General features: G+C 38.9%; 2 protein-coding genes and 1 long non-coding RNA gene across 5 annotated transcripts; 2 read left to right on the top strand and 1 right to left on the bottom strand.

The window, feature by feature from the left end:
- Positions 1-429: 429 nt before the first annotated feature.
- Positions 430-19,751, top strand: slc12a1 (solute carrier family 12 member 1). Of its 3 annotated transcripts, XM_086024986.1 has the most exons (27): positions 430-675; positions 1,541-1,546; positions 2,485-2,625; positions 3,870-3,945; positions 4,538-4,633; positions 4,715-4,854; positions 5,984-6,094; positions 6,192-6,303; positions 7,558-7,685; positions 7,783-7,867; positions 8,063-8,220; positions 8,304-8,411; positions 8,960-9,083; positions 9,207-9,308; positions 10,458-10,613; positions 10,703-10,802; positions 11,676-11,787; positions 11,878-12,018; positions 13,514-13,620; positions 13,729-13,811; positions 14,149-14,274; positions 16,505-16,633; positions 17,232-17,343; positions 17,517-17,603; positions 17,676-17,811; positions 18,586-18,653; positions 18,739-19,751. In XM_086024986.1, exons 1-27 carry the CDS (start codon positions 430-432, stop codon positions 18,872-18,874), a joined length of 3,126 nt encoding a protein of 1,041 aa, XP_085881112.1. In that variant the 3' UTR covers positions 18,875-19,751. The 3 variants fall into 3 exon arrangements, with proteins under 3 accessions (XP_085881112.1, XP_085881111.1, XP_085881110.1); XM_086024985.1 differs by having other exon boundaries at positions 1,544-1,546; positions 17,517-17,811; XM_086024984.1 differs by lacking the exons at positions 430-675; positions 1,541-1,546 and having other exon boundaries at positions 2,052-2,625.
- LOC147150211 (uncharacterized) lies at positions 16,933-21,347 on the bottom strand. The gene is made up of 3 exons (XR_015086057.1): positions 20,904-21,347; positions 18,862-18,956; positions 16,933-17,712 (listed from the first exon to the last, which is right to left on the bottom strand). It is a non-coding gene; the product is annotated as an uncharacterized LOC147150211 (long non-coding RNA).
- Positions 20,938-23,790, top strand: dut (deoxyuridine triphosphatase). Its single transcript, XM_086024988.1, has 7 exons — positions 20,938-21,155; positions 21,782-21,932; positions 22,586-22,677; positions 22,801-22,845; positions 22,990-23,064; positions 23,499-23,569; positions 23,658-23,790. Exons 1-7 carry the CDS (start codon positions 21,071-21,073, stop codon positions 23,712-23,714), a joined length of 576 nt encoding a protein of 191 aa, XP_085881114.1. The 5' UTR covers positions 20,938-21,070; the 3' UTR covers positions 23,715-23,790.
- The last annotated feature ends 1,134 nt before the right edge of the window (positions 23,791-24,924 follow it).

The raw sequence follows: 24,924 nt of genomic DNA, 5'->3' as shown, positions 1-24,924 counted from the left end.
ACCTGCACTTCAGACAATAATATTAGTAATCAATTCTCCAGCGCTCAGGCAATGAGCTTCTTTATCTCGCATTTGCCATTTTATGACTTAGTTAATCGTTAAGCAATGCCTTTGTGATGGAGCAAGGGCATCGTTGACACCCGTCGTTCGGTTTTCTGAGGGTTGATCCTCAGAGTTAGCCAATAGCTGAAATAGCTGACATATGACCCTGTGATGTAGGGTATAAAAGTGAGCCTTGGGAGAAGAATCGAGCCTGTATATAAGAAGGAGCTCTTCGAAGAAGTTTGACTCAAGAGTATATATGTCGATAAAGCAGTTGTCAGAGTGCTCGTTTCTTCCAAAACATTCTTGGATGCCTGAAGACATCAAACCAACGCCGGTGTTTTACCCTTGAATCTTTAAACGCGAGAAGTTCCTTCAACATCCTTGATGGAGAAGGTCAAGTCTAACGGCGGGGAGCACGTTAACCTCGCTTACGATTCAACTCTGGATGGGCCGACGGTCTACGATAACAATGACGATTACCGGACGGTCCGGCCCTCGGTGGTCAGTGCCTTTGGTCATGACACTTTAGACCGCGTGCCCAACATCGACTTCTATCGTAATGCGGGGAGCGTGAGTGGTCACCGGGCTGTGAGGCCATCGCTGCAGGAGCTGCACGATGTCTTCCAAAAGGTGAGTCATCTTAGTGTGCTTTCTTCCTCATTCATGACCTGTTCTGTTCTGTTCTGTCCAGTTACAAATACGTATGTGCCATTCACATTGTGAAGAGAACCCACTTACTGACACTTATTTTGGAATTGATGTCAAGGTCCCGACAGACCACCAGGGGTGAAAAAAGTACTCAGGCTAGCAAGATATCCTAAAAAAGACAGTGTCAAAATACTTACTCTGGTTGGAATGGCCACTTCAACCTGAGTACAATGCACCACAAATTGTTTTTGAGAATTTCAGTTTGGCCTTTTGGAGGCAACTTTTTTTAATGATATAACCTTGGAAACTCTTGCCAAAAAAATGCCCTTAGAGAAGAGTAAAACAGTATAACTTGATTATTCCTCAATATATCTCCTTGACCCTCCTTACTTGGGAAATCCTTCTTTGATTTCAAAGTTTTCAGTTAAAAATATCCGCTAATAAGCTCTCGAAAGGGACGCGTCAAAAAACTTGCCCTAAAAACTCTACTGAAATGGCACAAATGGAACATTATTCATGAGAAATGCAGTGCAGGCAGTAGAATAAGTGATGTCTAATCAAATAAGAAATGTCATTTTTTATCAATAATTTTAGATGTGGCAGCCCCTAGTAGCCACGTTATACTAATGTAAAAAAGAACTTGTAAAAGTAGAACCACTGATTCAAGTCCTTTGTTAACTTGCCTTGTGCAAAATTACCGGAAAGGCTATCAAAACATGCTCCCATACTTTTGCTAATATTAAATTGACTACCAAAAACATGCAAAATTAGCTAATGGTAACAACTGAAAAAATACACCTTACTGAAAAATGTTTTTTCAGATTAGACTTAGAATTCAGAAACCCAGAAGCAGGTGGTTTTTAAGGTTGTCACAAAGCACAACATATTCACTGTGAATTGTCTTAAACAAGGCCATGAATCTATGGATCTCTCTTCTCCGATGTTTTGTTGTTTAAAAAAAAGTAATGAGGCTATTTTGACAAAGTTAAGAGTATAAAGTAGGCTACATATAGTAGTTGTAGTTGTAGGTAGTTAAAGTAAAAAGTTATCATAAAACTTGATACTCAACGAAGGCTCCGATACCTGAAACATCTACTGAAGTACAGTAACAAAGTACTTGTACCTCCCGTCATGAGTCCACAGTTCACCTATTAACTAACTGGAAAGACTTTTGAAAATAAAAACAAGGCGCGGGAAGTTATTCCTTCATTTAAGTATTGATAGGCTTAAGACTTTTACTGCTTCTTTTATTTGACCCTTATGATGCTTTCTATTGCAAAAGAGATGAGCTAATAGGTCATTTGTGTTTTATATGCTTGACTATATTAGCCTTTCTGGACTTGTGTTCAGTACTTCTCTCTGCTGTCAAATTTCAAAATAAAGAAAAAACATGCAAGTTCATCCATCAACAAAAATGGCACAAACAGTTCTCGAAATGATGAATGGCCTTGCACACATAGTTTTGAACCGTTTAAAATTAAAATTGCACACTAGTGCAATTTACCGCATTTTAGACGACACCGGCAGCATGGCAACAACAAAGTAAAACGCATGACTGAGGTCAGACTAAACAAGATGCTAGGGAGTCATTTAATGCTCTAAATGTATCTTCATAGAATGCTAAAATTAGTTTAGTCTTTTTCTCTTTCGTTTTCAAGGACACACACACACACACAGCAGCGTAATGGATTGACAAATCTTCATCCTGATAAAAACATGCACATTCTACTTCTAAGTAAAGCCCATTAAGGTAAAACTGCGCATTACTCTTCTCTAATGCCTTTCCAACAGAACGGAGCCATCTCTGTCCCAGACACGGTGGACGATGACTGCGAGGGGAGTGACGGCACCCCATCGGACGATGTGGAATCTGCTGTTCCCTCTGACAGCGGCAAAGGACCTGTCAAGTTCGGCTGGATAAGGGGGGTCCTAGTAAGTTATGGTGGGCCGTGATGGGCTGCCATTGCTTTATAAAAGCACAGTCTATGGAAACCCACTGGAATATTTATTCAATATCCTACTCGTGCGCTGAACTGTCCGTGCGCTGGAACGTTCTTTGTCCGCAATAGTAAGACAATTCAGCATACTAGTAGAATGACCATATCTTCCTGGTGACATTTTTCCATTATTGTCTTCTGCTACCGTATGACATTTTTCCAAACTATAGTAGAATGGCCAGGGTGCACTAGCAGAATGAATATGTCTTACTAGAGACATTTTTGTCCACTACTGTATTACATTTCTGTGCAATAGTAAAACTACTAGGTCACACTCGTAGAGTGACTCGAGTGAATGGGTAGAATAACTATGTCTTACCATAGGAATGTTTTTTCTCTACTGCCTTCCACTACTGTATGACATTTCTGCGCACTAATAGAATGACGTGGAACAGATAGGGCGCACTAGTAGAATGACTATGTTTTACTTGGGACATTTTTTCCTCTACTACCGTACAATACTGTACACTAGTAGAACAAATAGGGCGCATTAGCATGTTAGTGGAAAGCCTATGTCTTACTACTGGTGACATTTTTCCCACTTCTGCCTTCCCCTTTTATGACATGTCTGTGCCCTATACAACTATAATGCAGTAGTAGAACGACTATATCTTACTGGTGACGTTTTTGTCCACTTCGGCCTACCGCTACTGTAAGACATTTCTGCGCACTCGTACAAAAACTAGGGCACACTAGTAGAATGACTGTCTTACTAATGATGTTTTTTTTTCCATTACTGTGTGACATTTCTGCAAACTGGTAGAATGACAATGTCTTACAGGTGACGTTTTTGTCCACTAGGGTCTACCAGTACTGTAAGATTTCTTCGCACTAGTACAACAACTCAGGTGGTCTAGTAGAAGAACTAGGGCCCACCAGCAGAACAACTAAGTTAGTGAGGCTAAACTCTGCACTTGTTGACAAGTATTACTAAATAGCACTGATGTTAACTCGAGTACAGTTTTGCTTCACGAGTAACATGTACTCCTTTGTGCCCTTGTTATTCTACTAGTGTGCAAAAATGTCATACAGTAGGGTGAAAAAACATAATTACCAACTTCAAGTGGGGCCTCCTTCACACCTGCAGTCAAATGAGTTTGTATATATGACACACTGCACATTTGTAATATATTACAATGGTAGATCGCGGTCCTCACCCATGACATGTTTTGTCCACAGGTGAGATGTATGCTGAACATTTGGGGCGTCATGTTGTTCATCCGCTTGTCCTGGGTGTTTGGACAGGCTGGCTGGGGTGAGTCAGTGTTGCACACAATCAGTCCAGTTCAGTATTTTCTGATTGGGATTTAGAACTTGTGGTTTATTGGCCTAAATGCTTTTGGCCTGTGCTTGTAAAAGCAATGACAGCCCTACTTTCTTTGTCAGGAAATGATTGATCATAGGCAAATGTGTCTGCTCAAAATGTTATGGGAAAAAATTAATCAGGAAACTTACAATAAAGTGACCGGTAATTTACCATTTATATTGCAATTGAGAAAACTAGGAGGTTTGATTTTACAGGCTGATAAGATCAGGTTTGTACTGCTGATGATCAAATGGTCCATGAAAAAAAAACAGTAGTTTATTGCGGTAATCAGATGTACTTATGTTTGACTCAAATGTTTGGTCATTGAACTTCACGAGCTCTAAGTGAGACAAGTCAGAGTTTCCAACAGTCTCAAATGTACCATGAATTATATTAAAAGGGACTATTTTCCACTAGTGTGTGATTCTACAAACATGACCAACATGCTGCTAGGGAAAACGTTGAAATATGACACTTTGCTACAATGTAGTCGGATTAAAACATGTGTCTATTTGAAAACAATAATTTGTGCACATTCCAGGTTTGGGAATAGTGGTTATTGCTCTCAGTTGTGTGGTGACAACGATCACTGGCCTTTCCATGTCAGCCATTTGCACTAATGGTGTGGTCAGGGGAGGTAAGTCAAAACACCCCATGAGACACCAAATAATGAGCTGCACGAAGGTGACTTATCTACTTTGTTTGTGTTGAATTTCAGGAGGGGCCTACTACCTGATATCTCGCAGTTTGGGACCAGAGTTTGGTGGTTCCATTGGCCTGATTTTTGCCTTTGCCAATGCAGTGGCTGTAGCCATGTATGTCGTTGGATTTGCTGAGACTGTTGTGGATTTACTCAAGGTGCGTAAAATGCTGCCGGCCAATGCACAAATCTTTGATTCAATTAATCCAGTACTCTCAGAAATGTATACAAGCCATTAGAAATGGTAGTATAACACCCCCCCCCCCCCCCCCGCATATCTATGAGTCACTAGTCCAGGGATTAACCAAAGCACTGTTCAATTCATTCACTCCCAGTTGATTTCAAAACAGAGCTGCTAGTATTGCCAGCTGCTTTAAAGCATTTTGACTGATCATTCAAGATCCACAGAATATTGTGTTCTGTGACAAAATAAGCACAACGCCTACAACAAGCGCTTTCCATTCTTTAGTAATCAGCATGCTGAAAAACTGTGCTTGATTTTCGGTTGCAGATGATTCAAATGCGTTACACTAACATATAATTTGTTTATTTTAGAGGAAAACATGGGGACATTACATTGGTTTACCACATTTTAATCATGTGCATTTCGATATATATTATATTGAGGTGATGGCAAGTCAGTAGCACCGAAAAGCCCATTTTCTTGCGTCACCTTTATCATACAGTATATACAGATACTGTATTTAAGTGTTTGGTCTCTATGACTTCAAATGTGTTGGTATTTCTATCATCGTATTATGATGACATTCAAAGCCTAATCTTGATCTTCTTCTCAAAAGCTGCGCTGATCTCAAAGTTAAAGTGATGCACTGCTGTTATTCATTAACATAGTTTAAAAACATGAATTTTACAAACAATCTGGGTGAGACCCTCTTCCATGTCTTCCGGTTGAAAAACATAGTTGACGAATATACATGTCGGTGGAAGTGAATAATATAATGTAAAGTATCATTTTGCCTTTATCTTATGGTATCATGGTGCCAAGGAAGTATGTTGTAATTACAACGGAGTTGAGTTCATGTAGTGCTTTACCGTCATTTTGTGGCATCTAGTGGCAAATTTTTACCTTCCTTTTTGGAGAGTCAATTACGGACTACAGTATATTACTACAGTACCCTAAAATGTATTAGGGTTTTTTAACCCTTGAAACAGGGGTACTTACCCTAAGTAACAATGTATCCATGGTATAAATTAATACCTAGAGACAAAAAACCGAACTTCTACAGTTGCTCATATATGTGACATCATTGTGTTGTCTCGCTGCAGGAGCATGATGTACTCATGGTGGATCCATTAAATGACATTAGAATCGTTGGAGTCATCACAGTGGTGCTGCTGTTGGGCATATCTGTGGCTGGAATGGAATGGGAAGCCAAGGTTAGTGTCACATTGAGTATTTTGTTTGAAAATCCTCAGGCATATTGTGGGAATGTTTATTACAATGAATTAAAACAAATCCTGGTACCATCCACAGGCCCAGATAGTTCTACTCATCATCCTACTGGCGGCTATTGTGAATGTATTTGTGGGCACTTTCATTCCTCCCACCCAAGACAAGAAATCCAAGGGGGTATTTAATTATGACGGTAAGAAAACAACTCTACACACTTATAAACATGTAAATTTTAAGCGCATACAGAACAGTGGTGGCTTGAGATACACATTTTTGTGCGTGTGTATTTGATAAAGAAAATAGCACTCTATATATTGTACTTCATAAAAACTTAGTAAGAATGACAATTAAATACGATGTAAAGAATTAAACCGTTTGTACATCATGATTTAATGCTGCAATTCAATTCATTGTGATGTTCTTTCTGTTGTGTCTTCCTTGAACACTGGCAGTTTGGTAGTTTCATGAGGATGGTAAGCACAGATATAAACATTGGTAGATATGACACGCCCCTTTTGAGTTGCTTGCCTAGGGCGACACTAAGCTAGTAGGGGCAAATGTGTCAGCACATTCCATGTGCGTGGACGAAAAGTAAACCGAAAAAAAAAGGGATTCCAGAATGTTGTGTTACATACGGTTGCACACAATGGAGTACAATTACGACAATTAAACTGGGAATAACCTTTCACAGGCAACAATATTTTTGGAGCTTTTTCTATTCAGATGTACTGTATTGGATTGCACGCATTTTGGCATTAACAAAAAAAGTAAACCTCATAAACATCATGTGAGAAATGAGCACATTATGGATTAATTTCAATGTCCATGTAGCCTATTGCCTTTGATGGGAACATCACTCCCGTCAATATGGCCGCCATGGAGGCACGTCGCTTAGCCGGACTGCTACAGCACTCTAGCGTATCTATGATCTAGTAACTGTAAGTGACTCAGTAAAATACTGTAATATTAGGCATTTTCTTAGAGAATAAAGAATAAATGCCTGTTAGTATTGTTATATTATCTTTCTAAATCCGCAACTACGGTATGCTAATTGTTTGCACGTTGATGGATTTTTCCAATGTATGTCAGCCTTAAGCTAGCGCGGCCTTTCTTTAGGCATTTATTTGGCTGTTTTAAATACACACTGTAATTGCCTTGGTTTTAGGTTTAGTTTAACAGTAAACAACAACATAAACAGCTTGAAGCCACTTTTTTTTGAAGAACTGTTCATTATTTTCCAAGTTGCTGCTTATTGTCAAGTGAGTTAAATTGAGTTCACTGCAGCCATACAGCGCTCGTATGTCAAGTTTACGCTCGCAATTCAAAACAAAAAAATGGCTAGATAATGGCTCCAAAAAAACTCCTATACTTACTCATATCTCAAGATATCGCTGTATTTATTCTGACAGCAAATTTGATGTAACTTTCTCTGTATTTTTGTTCACAGCGAATATCTTTTTAGAGAATTTTCCGCCAGATTTCAGGAACGGGGAGTCATTCTTTTCAGTGTTTTCCATATTTTTCCCCGCTGCAACCGGGATCTTGGCAGGAGCCAACATTTCCGGTGACTTACGGGTAACCTTACGCTCACTTTTCCCAACACTCTTTATTTTCTTGACAGAATCATTTTATTGTCTTTGTGGTGACTCCAAAAATATGTGCTACTTTCCAGGATCCTCAGGAAGCCATTCCTAAAGGCACCTTATTGGCTATTCTGATCACTGGTATCACCTACCTGGGTGTGGCCCTTTGTGTCTGTGAGTACAACATTCCATAAAAGAAACACAAAAAAAGTTTAAGTAATTGAAGTGAATAGTGGACCCCTTGGAACTTAAACACGATCCATTTCTGGCGGCAGTTCAACCTTCACTTTTGCTTTTGAGAAAATTTTCCTCATGAGAAATAATGCAAAATTTTGCTCTTATAAAAATGTCATCTTTTTCTCTGGTTAGCTGCCAGCGTTGTGCGTGACGCAACAGGAAACACAACTGACCTCATCAGTCCTGGAGTGCCATGTGAAGGATCAGCCATCTCGGCCTGTGAGCTTGGCTACAATTTTTCTTCCTGCGCAGTTGAGGAATGCAAATTTGGTGCGATGAACAGCTTCCAGGTAAACAGCTCATACGAAGTGTCAGCCTCACATACTGTATGAGGATTCTAATAAAGCACTCTTTTTAATGATGTGTGCATCAGGTGATGACTCTAGTGTCAGGCTTTGGTCCTCTCATCATAGCTGGAACTTTTTCAGCCACACTCTCATCTGCCCTGGCTTCTCTTGTTAGTGCTCCCAAAGTCTTCCAGGTCAGTCATTCTCAAACATTTCCTTCATATGGAACTACAGTGGGGCCTTGAGAAACAAGTGACCCGACTTAAGAGTGTTTCAGTAATTCCCGCACCTCTTGAAGGTGAAACATTATAACGCACGTTTTTATTTTTTTAAATGCCCGAGGAAGGCCCAACAACCGCAATGTGTTCCAACCACATTACACTGACGACTGAATGTCAACATATCATATCGTATAAATTGCCAAAAACAATATATGCTTCTGGCAGCTTGTAGTTTTTTTTAATTTTTTTTTGAAAGCACAGGGCACCCACTAGTAGAGCAATTTCAGGCATCGTAATGGCGCAATGGTGAGTTAGAAACTGGATCATTTGTTTTATTTTATATGTTTATATCAAATACATTAAACTGACTTAAAAATACATGAATTAATTATCATGAATCAAACTCATATCTCAAGGCACAACAGTTTACAACTTAAGGCTTGACAAAACCTTATTTTCTTTTTTGGATACATTTCAAGTTCATTACTGCCCTTGATGCATCATTTTGATTTGTACCTCAGGCGCTGTGCAAAGACAACATCTACAAGGCCCTGCACTTCTTTGCCAAAGGACACGGCAAGAACGATGAGCCCATCCGTGGTTACATCCTCACCTTTTTCATTTCTGTGGCCTTCATTCTCATCGGTATGTTCAGTTGTCCTCATTTTTATCTTAGGATGCAGTAATTAAAACTAAAAATGTAGTTATTCAACAATTTTGAAATTGAAATGATTGTTTTGTGAATGTTTCATCTTCTGGTCTCCATAGGGAATCTCAATACCATCGCACCTATCATTTCAAACTTCTTCTTGGCGTCGTACGCACTTATCAATTTCTCCTGCTTCCATGCATCCTACGCAAAGTCTCCAGGTGAGTACCAAGTGATGTGTAAAACAATGGAAGTGAATGCTTAAAGTTGAACCAAGATGCACACACTACACCTCAAGGCAGAAGTGACACATTATTTCTGCCAGCCAGTCAACAAAAAAAAGTCATGAAGAAGACGAAATTTAAGATATTGAAATATCTTTGGTTAATTTGGAGGTATATGTAATTATATAATACTGATAATATAATAAACGGATTATAAATCAGTGCTTGCTAATTAATGCAATTGTACTTTGGAATAATCTCACAGCATGCAGGTTAATTATGTACCTACCTTGGGAGAGAATTTCATTGTTTTGCCTGTCAATAGACATTACTGTATACATGCACTTAATCACACTACATATACTGTACACTGGCTTAGATAGAGGGACAAAGACACATTATGAGTAGTATTGCAAATAAAAACTGTACCAATTTTCAGACCAGTTAAGGGAACCTAGATTGTTTCCCGCAGAACACCTGATGATCTCTTCACATTTCACCTGTCCATGTGTATCTACAAGTATAAATCACTCAGTGACAAGACCCCACCCTATCTTTGCTCTCTGCTCACCATGCACACCACAACCCACACTCTTTATCCAAGCAGTTTTATCAGCAGCACTCTTTATCCAAGCAGTTTTGTCAACCTCTTCATTCCCAAAGTCTGCACTAATTTTGGTCGATCGTCTTTTCAATTTTCTGCCCCAAATGACTGGAACACTGCACCAAATAATCAAACTCATCTCATTCATCCCAGTATCATTGTAGTCAGAGATACTGTACATGTTTGCAGCTCCTGGTTTTAGACTATTTTCAAGTCAAGTCAAGTCAAATTTATTTCTATAGCCCTTAATCACAGGAAAGTCTCAAAGGGCTTCGCATGCCCATAGCTGACAGCATATAAACGACATCCCCTGATCTTAACCTCCAGGAGGGCAAGGAAAAACTCAGAAAACCCATCTGGGGAAAAATGAGAATCCTTGAGAAGGGACCACAGATGGGGGAATCCCCCTTTCTTAAAGGCCAAATTGTTTGATAGGGGTCTTGTTTAATGGCATTCGATTATGCATCTTAAGCAGGTGTGTTTATTTAATCACTTTCAATTTCTGTTTCACCTAACTGCTAACATTGCTCATGTTTCACCAGGTTGGCGACCAGCGTACAAATACTACAACATGTGGTTGTCCCTGCTCGGTGCTGCTCTGTGCTGCGCTGTCATGTTTGTCATCAACTGGTGGGCGGCGCTGCTCACTTACGGCATCGAGATCCTCCTTTACATTTATGTCACTGTCAAGAAGCCAGGTGAGCTGTTTGTGTGCATTATAGCCTTATTTTGCCCTTTGACTTTTGATATGTTAGCAGTAGCACTCACCCATTATGGTCCTCTGCAGACGTGAACTGGGGCTCATCTACTCAAGCGGTGACGTTTGTCAGTGCGGTCAGCAATGCTCTTTCTCTAGCTGGAGTAGAAGATCACGTCAAGAACTTCAGGTAAAGGGTTTATAAGCTTTAAAAAAAAACATTTCCATCTATATATCCAACATCTATATGTCCAATTTTGGAAACATGTTTAATTTGCACATTAATGCGATGTCTGTAACGTGGAAACCCCATTCACGTAAAAACAAGAAAATTAAAAAAATATGGACATAAGTGTTTTTCATAGGACAGCGACGATATGCAGTATTGTGCTTTTAAGCAGTAGCATTTTTGGGCCATTGGTGGGCACTTACCCGACTTACCTGACATCACGCGCCAACTTGTTAGCCTCGTGAGGACGAATTTGAAATCTGAGTAGCTAAAGTAACAGAGCCATTGCTAATGTAGTTTAAGTTACATGGACCGGCACTACTGATTCTGAAGGCCATGGGCAGATTAGACTGACATGACAACACATATAGAGAACAGCATTTAATTGGACAACAATTATACCATACAGCAGAGTGCCACAAAACTGTACATAACCATGAGAATCTAAAATATGATGGCGTCAAATGTCATTACAATCAGTGAAACCAAATTTTCTTTCTAGTGTATATTGATATTTAGAAAGACTTTTGTCCTCACTGGTTGGACAACTACATTTTACCAGTGAGGCAACACTGCACTTGCTAACAACTGGTAGATTAGGTACATCGTTGATCGGTGTACTTCGAGCACACAACGACAAGGCGTTTCAGAACTCTCCTGTTGCACTGTTGTCGTAACACATCCATGGAATGGATGAAAACAAGTCAATTTGGAAAAGGTTCACATTAACTACAGTGTAAAAAATCCAGCCTCAAATACCAATATGTTGTCATTATTTGAAATAAAGGTGTGTTTGATTGCTTTGACGCGTACTGGTTTTTTTTTTTTTTTCAGGCCCCAGATCTTGGCATTGACAGGGGCCACTCGCACCAGGCCAGCTCTGCTCGACCTGGCTCACTCTATTACTAAGAACTATGGACTCTGTCTCACCTGTGAAGTGTTTTTGGTAAAGTCACATTCTCAGATCGTATTGTTGTGAAGTGCAAAGATTTGTGTAGATCAGCAAAGGCAATTTATGTCCACTTAATCTCTCCAGGGTCCAAGAGCAGAGGCCTTGCCAGAAATGAACGCTGGCATGGAGAAGAACCAGCAATGGCTGAAGAAGACGAAACGTAAAGCATTTTACATAGCCATCGCCTATGAAAAATTCCGGCAAGGAGTCGAAACCCTGCTGCAGGTCGGTATAATAATGTGACACCAAAAAAATAAACCAACTGACCCAGAAAATTCCATTTTGTTAATCTATAACTGGAGAATGAAATGTACACATAGCAGAAGCTGTTTTTATTGACCAATGTTGTCCCTCAGAGATACACCGAGTATCTATTGCTATGCTCTGGAGGATCTGGCAAGATGCGGAAAGAGTTAATGAGAAGCAGGAAAACAATCATATGGTTTCCACTATCACACCTCAGATAAGGCCTTTCATTGTCAGGATGTCTGACTTCAAATAGTGCGTCAGTTTAAAGGCTATAATTGATTAACACTGTTCTGGATCAGGGCCCCGAGACACAGGATGTGCGAATTGATCTGCTCTTAACTTGTAGCAGTAAAACAGCCCGGCCACACAACTTTGTTTGGGAAACTGGAAAACTTTTTGGTCCTTTTATTTGTTTTTATGTACAATACCAAGAAATACTGTCTTCTCATAAATTGACTGGAGAATTGGGAATCTCTGGCATGAGGCTGATTCAATAGTCACTAGCTAGGTACACGGGTTGTGATTTGATTCAAAAACAATCATTTAAGAGTGGAATGGTTCGATTCACTTTGGTTGAGTTTGGGAGTGATGCAAATTGATACAGTGTGGAAACAATGTGATAGTTAACATTTGTTGATTAATCACAAAGAAAGTATTTCTATAAAATGACATTCTTACAGTATCTTTATGTCATAATCCACAAGCATTGTTGCTTTATGTCACTGTAATATTAAACAACAACAAAATCCCAATTTATTTATTTTTACACATGGACAAAAAAATTGTCTTTTGGTGAGCTCTCGCATTGTTTTAGAAATGAAAACTGTAAAGCCTCAGGCAACCAACTCCTAGCTCGTGATAGCCGATAACAGCTGATAACAGCTCATTGGGATTCATCCATAATCAGAGCGCTCTTCAATCCAAAACAGTTATGGGAGAATATACAGTAACAGACTTTTTTATGTTTGTTGTTTACTGGGTGTCCGTGTCCCAGACATTCTATTAATGTAAAAAAAAAAAAAAAAAAAAAAAATTAAACGACGAAAATGGGCATACATGAATTCACAGAACAGCTGCGATATTTTTCTTGACCATTCCAGTGTGCATCAGTCACTTGGGATAGTCACCGGCTCACATGTGACCCTGAACAATAGGCAGTGAGCAGAAGATGTATGAAAAATACCAGAACAGTTTGTTTTCTCGAAAATTGACCTACAGTTTGAATGTTGAACAATTCAAAATCAATCCAAGAAACTGTGGTTCGAAAAGTCAAAATACAAAACCTAAATGATCTATCCTATCCAGTATCTAGTCAAAATTGTGGTGGTCATGTTTGGTCCAGAAATGTAAAGAAAGAAATGGAGTGAACATCTTAAAGTAGCTACAAGTATGCACTCTGCCACTGAGCCAAAGCAGGCTCATTTCTCCACTATGTGATTGACGGCCTAACAATGCATGTTCATGTTGACAGGCCTCAGGCCTTGGCCGCATGAAGCCCAACATACTAATGATAGGCTTCAAAAGAAATTGGAAGACTTCAGGTTCAGAAGCAGTCCAGAGTTATGTGGGAGTGCTGCAGTAAGTTATTAACATAAATCCTCACATAACTCCCACACATTTGTTATGAATAATTAAAACAGAACTATTACTTGCATGAAACTAAAAGTCTGTTTTTCTTTCTGACAGTGATGCCTTTGACTTTGAATATGGCACAGTGATTTTGAGAATGAACCAGGGACTTGATGTTTCTCATATAGTTGAAGCTGAAGGTCAGTATGAAACTCCGATGTATATGTATATCATTTATTTGAGTCTCGAGCAGCACCATTTGGGACAATGTATGCATTACGTGATCATTTTAACCAACGAAAGACAATGTTCACTGCTCGGCAGCTAGCTAGCTAGCTATATGTATCTATCTGTCTATAAGTGCAATGTTAAGAGCATTATTGTGGGCGTATTTTGTGGTAGAATTGCACTGCATCAGTATATAAGACATCTCTCAGCATTGTCAATTGCAGTTCTAATAAATGTAACTATATGGCAGTATGTCAGTAACCACAATAATAGGCAAATATATGAATGTATCGTAAATGTTTTCTTCAGAGGAAATGCTAAAGTCAGCAAAAGAGCAACAGGAACTGGAGAGTGATTTCATGTCAAATGGAGTCAAAGCCAAAGGATTGTTCAGGAAGTCCAGAAAATCCTCTCAGCAAGTGCTCACCACCCGAGGTAAGGTTTAATGCACTCTATTTTTAAAGGCCGTATCAAGCGATAAATCCTTAAAACACCACTTTAAATCTACTGTCTTGGATTTGAAGAGCATTTGCCAACTGGAAGCAATGCCTTTCTGTCCTTCTTTGGAAACATCTCCAGAGTCCCGTAAGGATATAAGTGAACTAAAAGATTGGTCTAGGGGAGTAGCCTAACCCAATACTTTGTTTGCTCCAACATCTACACTGAAAAAAATAGTGTGTTGAATTTACTCTATTTTATTTCATCCAGTGATTGTACAAAATAAAATCATCTGGATCAGATATATTTTGAAATAGTTGTGTAGTCTACTTAAAAACATGTATCTTGACCCATATGATTTCATTTCATGGAACTACTTGATGAAGTAAAATTGAGTCAATTCAACCAGTTTTCCCAATGTGTATATACACCTGTTCTTCTCAAATAGGTTCACATTGCGATGCCAGAGGAGGGGGGTATGGGGGTGGTGGGTGTGTGAGACCTAGAAAACGTGTTTTTGTATAGAATAAGTTGTAATTGTACATGCACTACGGTAGGTGGCAGTGAGGCATGTATCATGTATTTATTTATTTGTTCTTGTCTCAGGCAAATTGCAATTCAAATCTTTTCTGTGACTGACTAAAAAAATGTCAGTAGTTTTTTGTAAGTTGGTATGTATTTCTTTTTTGTTTTCCTTAATGTTACTGTAATAAGGCATAAGCGTAATTCTAATAATTTTACTTAGAAATTATACTATTTATAGTCACAGTGGAGAGTTGGGGAGCGGAAAGTGTTTTTTTTCTTCCTAGTGGGGGTGTAACAGAAAATCAGTGAGTACTGACGAAGGGCGCACATATACACACACACACACACAGAGCTGCATCTTGCCAAGTTGGGTATTTTTTTATATGGCAACTTTTTACTTTTACTCCCTGCATTTGAAAATATATATTTAAACATTTTACTCCTTATTTTGTCAAATTAAGCTTGTAACTTGTTTCAACCTCTGCCGCTAATGACAATACAATACAATTTGCGAACAACAAAATAACCACAAACTCATTTTATACATTTTCAAAAAAATTAACTTGCTGAAAATGTTAATATCATTGAGGTCATATGTTTGTCCTGAATATTATTCCAAATCTGCAAAAAAGTTATTATGCCTACTCAGAGAAGTTTCAGCAAATAATAATTATAATTTAATACTTATATATATCGAGCCCCTGACAACTAGTGGCAGCTAACTCTATTTTTGTCATTTGCAGGAGAGTCATTCAAGTTTTCTGGCAGTCACTAAAATTTTACTGCAATAGTGGTCTAAGTCCAAATGTGTAGAATCTATCAATCTTTCATTTAATATAAATAGCATTTCGCTTGCATCTGGCCAAAAGCTTGTACCTCTAAAATGGTCACTCTTCTGGAAACATCAAAAATGTCAAGCTTGTTCAACCATTAGCATTGCATAGTGAAAGAAAGCAATGCCTTTTCAACACTTTTGATTGGTCAATAATTGCGTGCCATGCGTGTGGACTGACCAATAGTATAGATTTTTGAAAAAATATGAAATTCACCAAAATGTGACTTATGAGACCTGATTTACTTATACTTTACTAACATGCAGATGCACTGGCACTCAAGCTAAATAGATAAATAAATAGTGCTGAGTGTTTCCCACCCAGTGATGGTGTGAATGTGAGATTGAATGGTTATTTGTCTCCATTTGTGCTCTGTGACTGACTGGCGACCAGTCCAAAATGTAGTCTGCCTTCCACCCTAAATCAGCTAGGAAAGGCTGTAGTCTATCCCCAAGTGACTCTGAACAGAATAAGCAGTGTAGAAAATGGATGGATAGATGGTCCAGTCCTGTATGTTAAAATAGGAACTAAACCGTGATTTAGAGCACAATTGATTTAAAAGATTCATTCCTGCACTTAACTCACTATTTCAGTGAATACTCTTTTTTTTTTTACCTATGCAGGTGTTGAATCTATATTCCTACTTTTCTCAGTATTTATAATTTTACTAATGTACAGAGTGTGAGTACATTTGCCACCACTGATGACAGGTGCCTTGTTGTTTGTACCTAATCCGCATCCCTGCCTCTGTGGAGCATTAGACGTAACGGATGTCTCTTCCTGCTGATGCGCACTCATTTCCTCCTCCGTCTTCCCTCTCCGCATTCACTCAGCGATTTACAATGCCTCCTCTCATGTCTCCTCCTCAGTGTCGGTGTGCGGCCCCCCACCACCGCAGGTTGCCAAGATGAATGAGAAGCTGGTGCAGGCCAGTGCTCAGTTTAAAACCAAACAGCCCAAAGGAACACTAGACGTGTGGTGGCTCTTCGACGATGGAGGTGGGCGATGCTTGTGTTGTTTACTCCTGCACTTCATAAAGAACTACAGAATATTTGCAGCAGTCTTGCAGGTGCAAATGGTATCACTGAGGGACAACAAATTGCTGACTCGTTTGAAAGATTTCGCATCATATAGTTGAAAGTGTAAAGTCCCAGCGTGAAGCTCACGCTAGTGTTTCCCAACCTTTATTGAACCAAGGCACATAATCTCACAGCACACATCAAACGAAAATATAACAATCAAAACAAAACAGTTATCTCATCTCAATCAACTTACAAATTGACATAGTTTGATATCTGGGACGGTCCACTTGTACACAAAGCTACTGTATTGTATAAATGGCAACAGCTGGACACACAGGTTAATTGTACCTTCTGCCATCTAGTGGAAGAGAAATTCATTGTTCTTACTGTCATTATACATGAGGCACATCAATGGCCCAAAGAGGCATTATTTGGAGTAAATAGACAACACTTTTCGGTCCAGTCAAGTGAAATTTGCAAATTTCCCAGGCAAAAACAGCACCAATTTACCACATCAAAATATTCCATACTATAAAAGCAGCATGTATCATTATTATTCCTGCCTTTCTCCCAGGTCTCACTCTGTTGCTGCCCTACATCCTCACCACCAGGAAGAAGTGGAAAGACTGCAAAATGAGGATCTTCATTGCAGGGCAGCCCGGACGCAGCGAGCTGGATAAAGAGGAGTGAGTGGAATCAGCTAATTGTTTCACTATCAATTATAGCCTAACAAGCGTGGGTCTGATTAACTGTCAATGCGGAGTGCCGAAGGCGAAGGCATGAAATTAGAGGAGGTGCTCCTGGTCGGTGAATAAACATCCATTTAATGGATAATCGGTGTGCCTTTTCTGTCTTGCAGGATGAAGTTGCTACTGCAGAAGTTCCGAATCAAATGCGCTGACATCATAGTCATCGATGACATCCATGTCAAACCCCGTAACGAAAGGTATATGTTGGAAAATCACCTTGGTCCGACGTCTTCCCCAGGTGCCTCACGTTCTTATTTGTATGCTCTCAGTTTGAAGAAGTTGGAGGACATGATTGGACCTTTCCGCCTTCACGAGAGGACCAAAGAAAGTACGCAGGTTGAAGCCATGCGGAAAACACAGCCTTGGAAGATTACTGATGACGAGTTGGATGAATTCGAGGAGAAGGTATTTGAAGAGCTTATGCACGCATGATCGCATCATTTTGAATTAGCCCAGATCAGAGAATATGCAGCATCGTTTCAGATTTAAAACACTGACTGCGATCTCAAAATCATTTTTAATTGACATACATTTTAACATCCATCTGGAAATCTTGACAACCACAACTGAGCCATACAAACTAAAGTGGGAACTTTTCAGAAAGACGGTACAATTGTGCTACTGCCTTTACATAAAAACACATAAAAGTTGAAAAAAAACCCATAAAAGGGTTCAGCCAAACCACCTTCTTTTAAACTGAAAAAGTTGCCTGGTTATTTTGCAATAGCCAATTTCTTAAAATATTTCGAAATTCATTTTCACAGAACTGTATTCCTAACAGTGCAAAGGTGGCACAGCATTCTATATGTTGTAGGCTTACTTTCCTCCTGAAACTTGGCATCTTTTGACCTTCACAAGAGGCGTCATATCTTGAGTCAGCTGATTTCAGAATGTCATTAAACGTGTCGTCACGGCGCCCTCCAGTGGACAAAATTAGCAACAGCAACACTCTTGCAGAAAAATTGCAGTTTGTGTTCTCTCTCTGCGGTCCGTATGTTTGACACCCCTGGTTGAAAGAATCTCACAACTGTATCACTCTAATGTATTAAATAGGAGAGAGAGAACGCAAAACTATGCAAGGTGGGACACTACCACCTGCTCTTACTGGAGTGCACATAAAACCAAAAGATTATTCTTGATTGAAAGTCATTAATGAGCAAAGCCGCTTTTGCTTTACAGACCAACCTGCAGGTTCGACTGAATGAGTTGCTTCAGGAGAACTCCAAATCAGCCAACCTGATTGTGGTGTAAGTACAACCATTTTAGCACAAGAAACACTTGAACTCATCTGTTAAAGCATCTGACTGAGTCTCCTGTATGATCCCCATACAGGAGCATGCCTATCGCACGAAAAGAAACCATCTCTGACTTCCTCTACATGGCCTGGTTGGACATTCTGACCAAGGACCTCCCACCCACCATCCTCATCAGAGGCAACCACAAGAGTGTGCTCACCTTCTACTCATGAGAGCCTTGCACACGAGTGTGCGTACTTGAAATAAATGCTTACGCTGAAGATGATAAGCCATGTTCAAAGACCGTTCCAGAACCTTTAGATGTGAAACAAAAACACGGTTATTACTAATCAGCGGGCAGCAATGCTCATTTCACTACAAGGAAATACTTTTCTGACTCTTTCTGAGGTCACAATATCAATAACAGACACTTATGGATTGTTTTAAATGCATAAGATGCACACATCAAACATCCTGCAACCACAGTCAGATCCCTTCAAATAAACTGTACACGCAGGTACAGTACACCCAGGACCTGTTACTGTGAAATAAATGTATATAGTAGGAGTCTAACAGCATTTATTTGTATTTTGGGGGGGGGGAAACAACTTCTCATCAATGATTTAAACGCATGAACTGTGATGATAATAGGTGTCATTATTTTGTTCTAAAATAAAAATGTACTATACTATCTAATTAAGTTTAGGCATGCCATATTTTATTTCAGTTTAGATATACTTAAAAAAGAAGTCAACCCAAGGAATTCTGATTAATATTGCATTTGTGGAATATGAGTTAAGCAGCAAATTATACCCGTTTTTAGTCATCTTACGCGGTGAGCTATGATTGGTCGTTACCTGAGCCCTGAGCAACTGTGATGTAATTTTCAGTCGACAGAAGTGACATAATGGCCGCCGCCTGAGATGGCTGAAAATGGGTGGATTAACTCTTATTCCACAAACGCAATATTTATCAGAATGCCTTGTTCCAACTAGTGGGCCTGCATAGAACATACTCTCTTATATACTGCATACATATTTGGGCTGACTTCCTCCTTAAGGGTTTGTATAGATAATCAGTGCTTCATAATGATTCTGACTGTATGCAATGTCTTTCTATTTAAGTGTACTTCTGTGTGTTCTTGAAAAAAATCATTTTAAAATAAAGTAAATTTGCTGTTCTTAATTTTGTCTGTCATTTAATAGCATTGTTTGCTAAGAGATACAGTGCATATTAAACATAATATAATGAACATTAATAGTTGGATATTTTCAAACAGGACGTTTGAAATTTCATAATTTAAAATGGGCTCCAACTTAGATAAATAAATATAATAATATGACAATAGGAGTCGAACATACTTATGAGAACACAATGCTGCCTACACTGGCCTTTTGACCATTGTGAATTAATACGTACTACTATACGCTTTAGAGGCAGTAGTGAGCTTTGTCGAACACTGAGAACTGTTTTCCTTCAAACCATAATGCGGACGTATTGTGGATAAAGTGCGTTTTGGGGCCACAACACTAACACAGGATCGGCAATTACTTATTTTTAACGTCATGATTTTAAAACAAATTGTGCAAAGTAAAACCTCTCAAGAAATACTATAAGGAATATGTTCATATGTTTATATTCCTATTCAGCTACAACACATATCGTTTACACTTACATTATTACGTTGCGTAATGCCGGAATAGGAACTAAACAGTATTGGCTGACAAGCGTATACTTACAGGTGTTTGCCATAGACACGTATTTTTAGAGATATCTTTTGGCGGATTGGCCCGTTACTGCGATACGTCAGCGCGCCCGTCATTTTAGATGTGGCAGATCTGCCCGTAACGTAAACTAACACAAGTAAATTGACTGAACTACGACATACGGTACTGTACCTATAACCTTCAAAGAGCATAAAGTTAAGGCAAAAACACTCTGTCTAATTTGGAAGAAAACACACACACACACGCACACAAAGTTAAAGTGTATTTTGTCAGTCGTTATATTTGAGTTATTATTTTAGCATTTTGGGGGTTGGGCAATTCACAAGATTACGTTGGTAAAGCAAATGAGTCTCCACATTAGTAGTAGTAGTACTAGTAGTAGTTCTAGTAGTAGTGGTATTATTATTATTATAATTATTAGTAGTAGTAGTAGTCATCATCATCGTTATTTTCTTTCTATCTATGTTTACACAAATATCCATGCATCTGCTTCTAACTAGTTATAAGAGAGTGTAAGTACCGGTACTTTGATCACCTGTGCGGTTGGTCCATCTGCACGCTGCAAACGAATGAGGCGACTCCCCGATCACATCCAATATGGCGGCGACATCAGCGCTGGCTTCAGTGCTCAAAAGCAATATCTAGTTTTTACACGCTGTAATGTCCTCGGCTCGTTAGCAGACACTATTGACACTAACAGTAATGTGTCCACACTCTCTCAGAAACCTGTTCTGTTCGAGTCTTTCAAGAAGGCTTTTTCACTTTCGGATGATCAATCATAACAAAGGCAAGCATCAGAGGAACATCGATCTCATCAATAGCTACGTGACATAAAAGCTCCATTAGCATTTCAGGGAACGATGTGTTTACTAGCATAATGGATCTGTATTGTTAAGTGAACACGTAGACGACAGCAACAAATGCATCTCGTTTATTTTGCTATGGCGCGAAAACAACGTTAGATGCATTTCTCGTCTGTTCTATGTCGAAGTCGTAAATAGTCAATACAGATGAACTCTCGCGAGATAATGACCGTGACGCGTTTTTAGACGTGGCAACGTCATTGTGACGTATATTCCACATATATTTTACTAAGAAACGCGTAAATCTTTGTATTTTCGATTAAAATGTATATGAACGTGTTGTAAATATATTCATGTTTAATCTCAAGCAGTTCTGGTTCGTACACATCTTCTTAGTCGTACAAATATAAAGAATTAATGTTTTGAAGGCGGGGCTAATGTCAAGCCCGCGATTTTTATACAAAAAGCCGGGAGGACGTTCATTCACTGCAGTCTTCTCTTTACTCTAGACACGAGTGATGCAAATTCGCTTTTATTGTTTTTGTTTTATTGTCGCTCTTTGTTTTCTCGCGTTGTATCGGTTCTAATCTTGCCAACATGCCCGTCCTAGAGATTGCAGATGCTTGTGAAGGCTCTCCATCGAAAAGATGCAAAACGAGCCCTGCCGAGGAAAGATCCGTTCTTCGCTTCGCCAAGCTGTCGGAGCATGCCACGACACCCACCAGAGGCTCCACAAAAGCGGCTGGATATGATCTCTACAGGTTATTTCTTCCACTCATTTCTTTTTCTTTTTCTGGCTCCATGCTGGCCATATGTCCATCTTGCTGTCTTTATTATGCATTTTAACTGTTATGCCGATGTTAATGTGATGAAACTTCATTGAAGTTAGTTAAGTCAGTTATTGCTCGCAGTAAATGCAGAGTGAATAGAAAGTCGTATCATTTTCTGAATCTATCATACAATTTTCATTTAACAATTATACAATTATTCTCCGCTGGCCACGGAGAATAATTGTCTTTTAATTTAAGACAGGAGTTACCAATTTGGCCTATTGATGATGAAAGCTGCATCCAATATTCCAATGTTTTTTTCTTTTGGTATTTTTTTCACCATCAGTTTGAATTTGGAAATGACCATTTAAAAATGATTATTTCATAGGTCTGTTTTGCGCGCATGAACAAGCCATATAGCATTTGTAGAGACAAGCTACGAAGAGGTGATTTACACTTTTATACTTTGTTTCAAAAAGGTTAGTGAACCATGATTTAAGAAGTGCTGGCTGTCAAAAGACTGTACAAGCAATCTAAGAAAAATGAGTACAGATCAAAAATCACAGACTATGCATTGGTCACCAACAAGGTGAAAGGATAGTAAAATTAAACAAATATTTATTCATTCATTCATTCATATACAGTGCCTATGATTATTCAATCGGCCCTATGGACAAGGCCGTAGTGAAAACTGACATCCAGATAGCAGTACCACACGGCTGTTATGGCAGAGTGGGTGAGTTCTTTTTCCGCACATCCACACATGAAAAAAATAAAATAAAACGCAACCCACCACTTCTTGTTCACAAATAGACAGTGACTTTTATTAGGTAGTAACTTTACTTTTCTTTCTTTTCAGCACCTAGATCTGGACTTGCAGCAAAACACTTCATCGACGTTGGAGGTGAGTGGAATATCAGATTCCTCTATTCTTCTATACCACCAACATAAACACCATCCATGTTTTTCCTGCTTAATATGATAAAAGACATAAAATTCGGCTGTAATCTAATTCATCAGGTTGATTTTAACCCCTATGTATTCTTAGCTGGAGTTGTTGATGAGGACTACAGAGGGAATGTTGGTGTTGTCCTATTTAACTTCAGCAAACAGACATTTGAAGGTGAGTTCCTGACCTCTCATAGGCTATGATTTGGGTCAATAATACTAAAGAAAACAAAGTAAAAACAGGATGACATCATTGCTATTTATTATGAACTTTTAAATATAAAGTTTAAAAAAAAAAGGTAATAAGTAAAAACTTATGCTATTTTTATATACTTTCTGCTTGTGATCCTTTTGGGGATTCTCCTTTTATAGCTAATGATGACACTCACCCCTTTCCACTCATTATATTCACCCGATGAATGTTCCAAACAGTTTTTAAGCTTTTTTTAACTTTTAACTACTCGGAGCCATCTTTTTTCAGAAATGTAATAAAGGGAAAAACATCAAGTTAATCAGTTTCAGCATTAAACATCTTGACTTTTGTATTGAATATAGGTTAAAGGATTTTTCATCTAACACAATGTTATGTTGTAATATCCAAATTTGTAGTTAAAAAAGGTGATCGGGTTGCTCAGCTGGTGTGTGAGAGAATCGTCTACCCAGAATTGATTGAACAAGAGGTAAGAAGCCAAAGAAACCTTCTGTGAACATGGTTAAAAGCTTTACAGCTAATTAATATGAATGGTTGCATGAAAATATCTTTTTCAGACACTTGATGACACTGAGCGTGGGGCAGAAGGGTTTGGGTCAACCGGACGCAACTGAAGCCTTGAATGGTTTTAAGTTGGAGTTTACAGGTTACATTTTTGAATTTGTGAATAAATATCATATTTGTACATCAGTCTGATTTGCCTATACTGTATTTTGTTTATTTCAACATTGTTGCATTTCTCCACATGGGGGCAGAGTATGACAAGGTTTACAACAAGCTGCCTGGAAACTAAAGGCTTGAATGGCGCGCACGCACACACCGATGGAAAAACAGGATTGGAACTTTAAAATACTATACATAATACATACATATACATAAAAAAAATAGAATTATATAGCGTTAGCTTCTCTCACACTATTGCCGGTGTTGATACTGGAATTCTCAGTATGCCTACAGGAAGTACATAGAAGTACATAATTTAAAGTAGTTATTGTTTCACCTACTTATGTGTTATTGTTGTGCTATCATTTTTTTTGTTCCGTGAATAAGGTTAGTATTCTGTTTAATGATCACTGTTCGTTTCGTGTGTTGGGGATGGGAGGGACTTATTTATTTTTTTGGTACGGTAGTGAATCAGAGCCGAAACAAAGACGTTTATGATTTAGTCAGCCCCGAGTTTCACATTCATATGGCACTCCGTCACCATGCATCTTTCCTACTTTGTAGTACTGTAGTCCTTTCGAGGGCTGCGCCACAACGGGCGCCCATACACACGACAATCCCTTTATGCAATAACCAATCATTTCACGTAGCAGGTTTTTTTTTTTGTTTGTTTGTTTTTTGCAACCCTGTGCGGTCACACGTCGCACATGCCTGGAATCACCTCTGCCACAAATACAGTCCATATATGGAATAAACAGGAAGTGATGAAAGGGCAAGTAGCAATCAGATGTACACCAAAAGAATGTTTTTATTGTGAATGTTCAACTAAACCCCCACTGATGTGAACAAGAACACAGACTGGTGTCAGGCTGGCCTGTGGTAATGCGGCACTGATTGTACGTGTGAGAGAATTGTGTGGCCGTGAAGGCCTCAGTGCATTATCAGGAAGGTCCAGGTTTTCCATCATTAATGTCAGAGATGTGTGTGTGTGTGTCTGTGTGCAGATATGTGAATGTATACAGTTAACAAAGAAAGTAGTTGGTCATTATAAGCACCATTACAAACCCTTGTATTCCAGGGGCTTCCTCTAGTTTACAAAGGCATCATAGATTAAAAGTGGCATCGATTATTACAGTATAAACACAATTTACATGAAATATA

The sequence above is a fragment of the Filicampus tigris genome, chromosome 3, assembly GCF_054856515.1.
Source record: "Filicampus tigris isolate MCC_2025a chromosome 3, RoL_Ftig_1.0, whole genome shotgun sequence".
In the NCBI taxonomy this organism is placed as follows: Eukaryota; Metazoa; Chordata; class Actinopteri; order Syngnathiformes; family Syngnathidae; genus Filicampus; species Filicampus tigris.
This window is presented reverse-complemented; position numbering and strand designations above follow the sequence as displayed.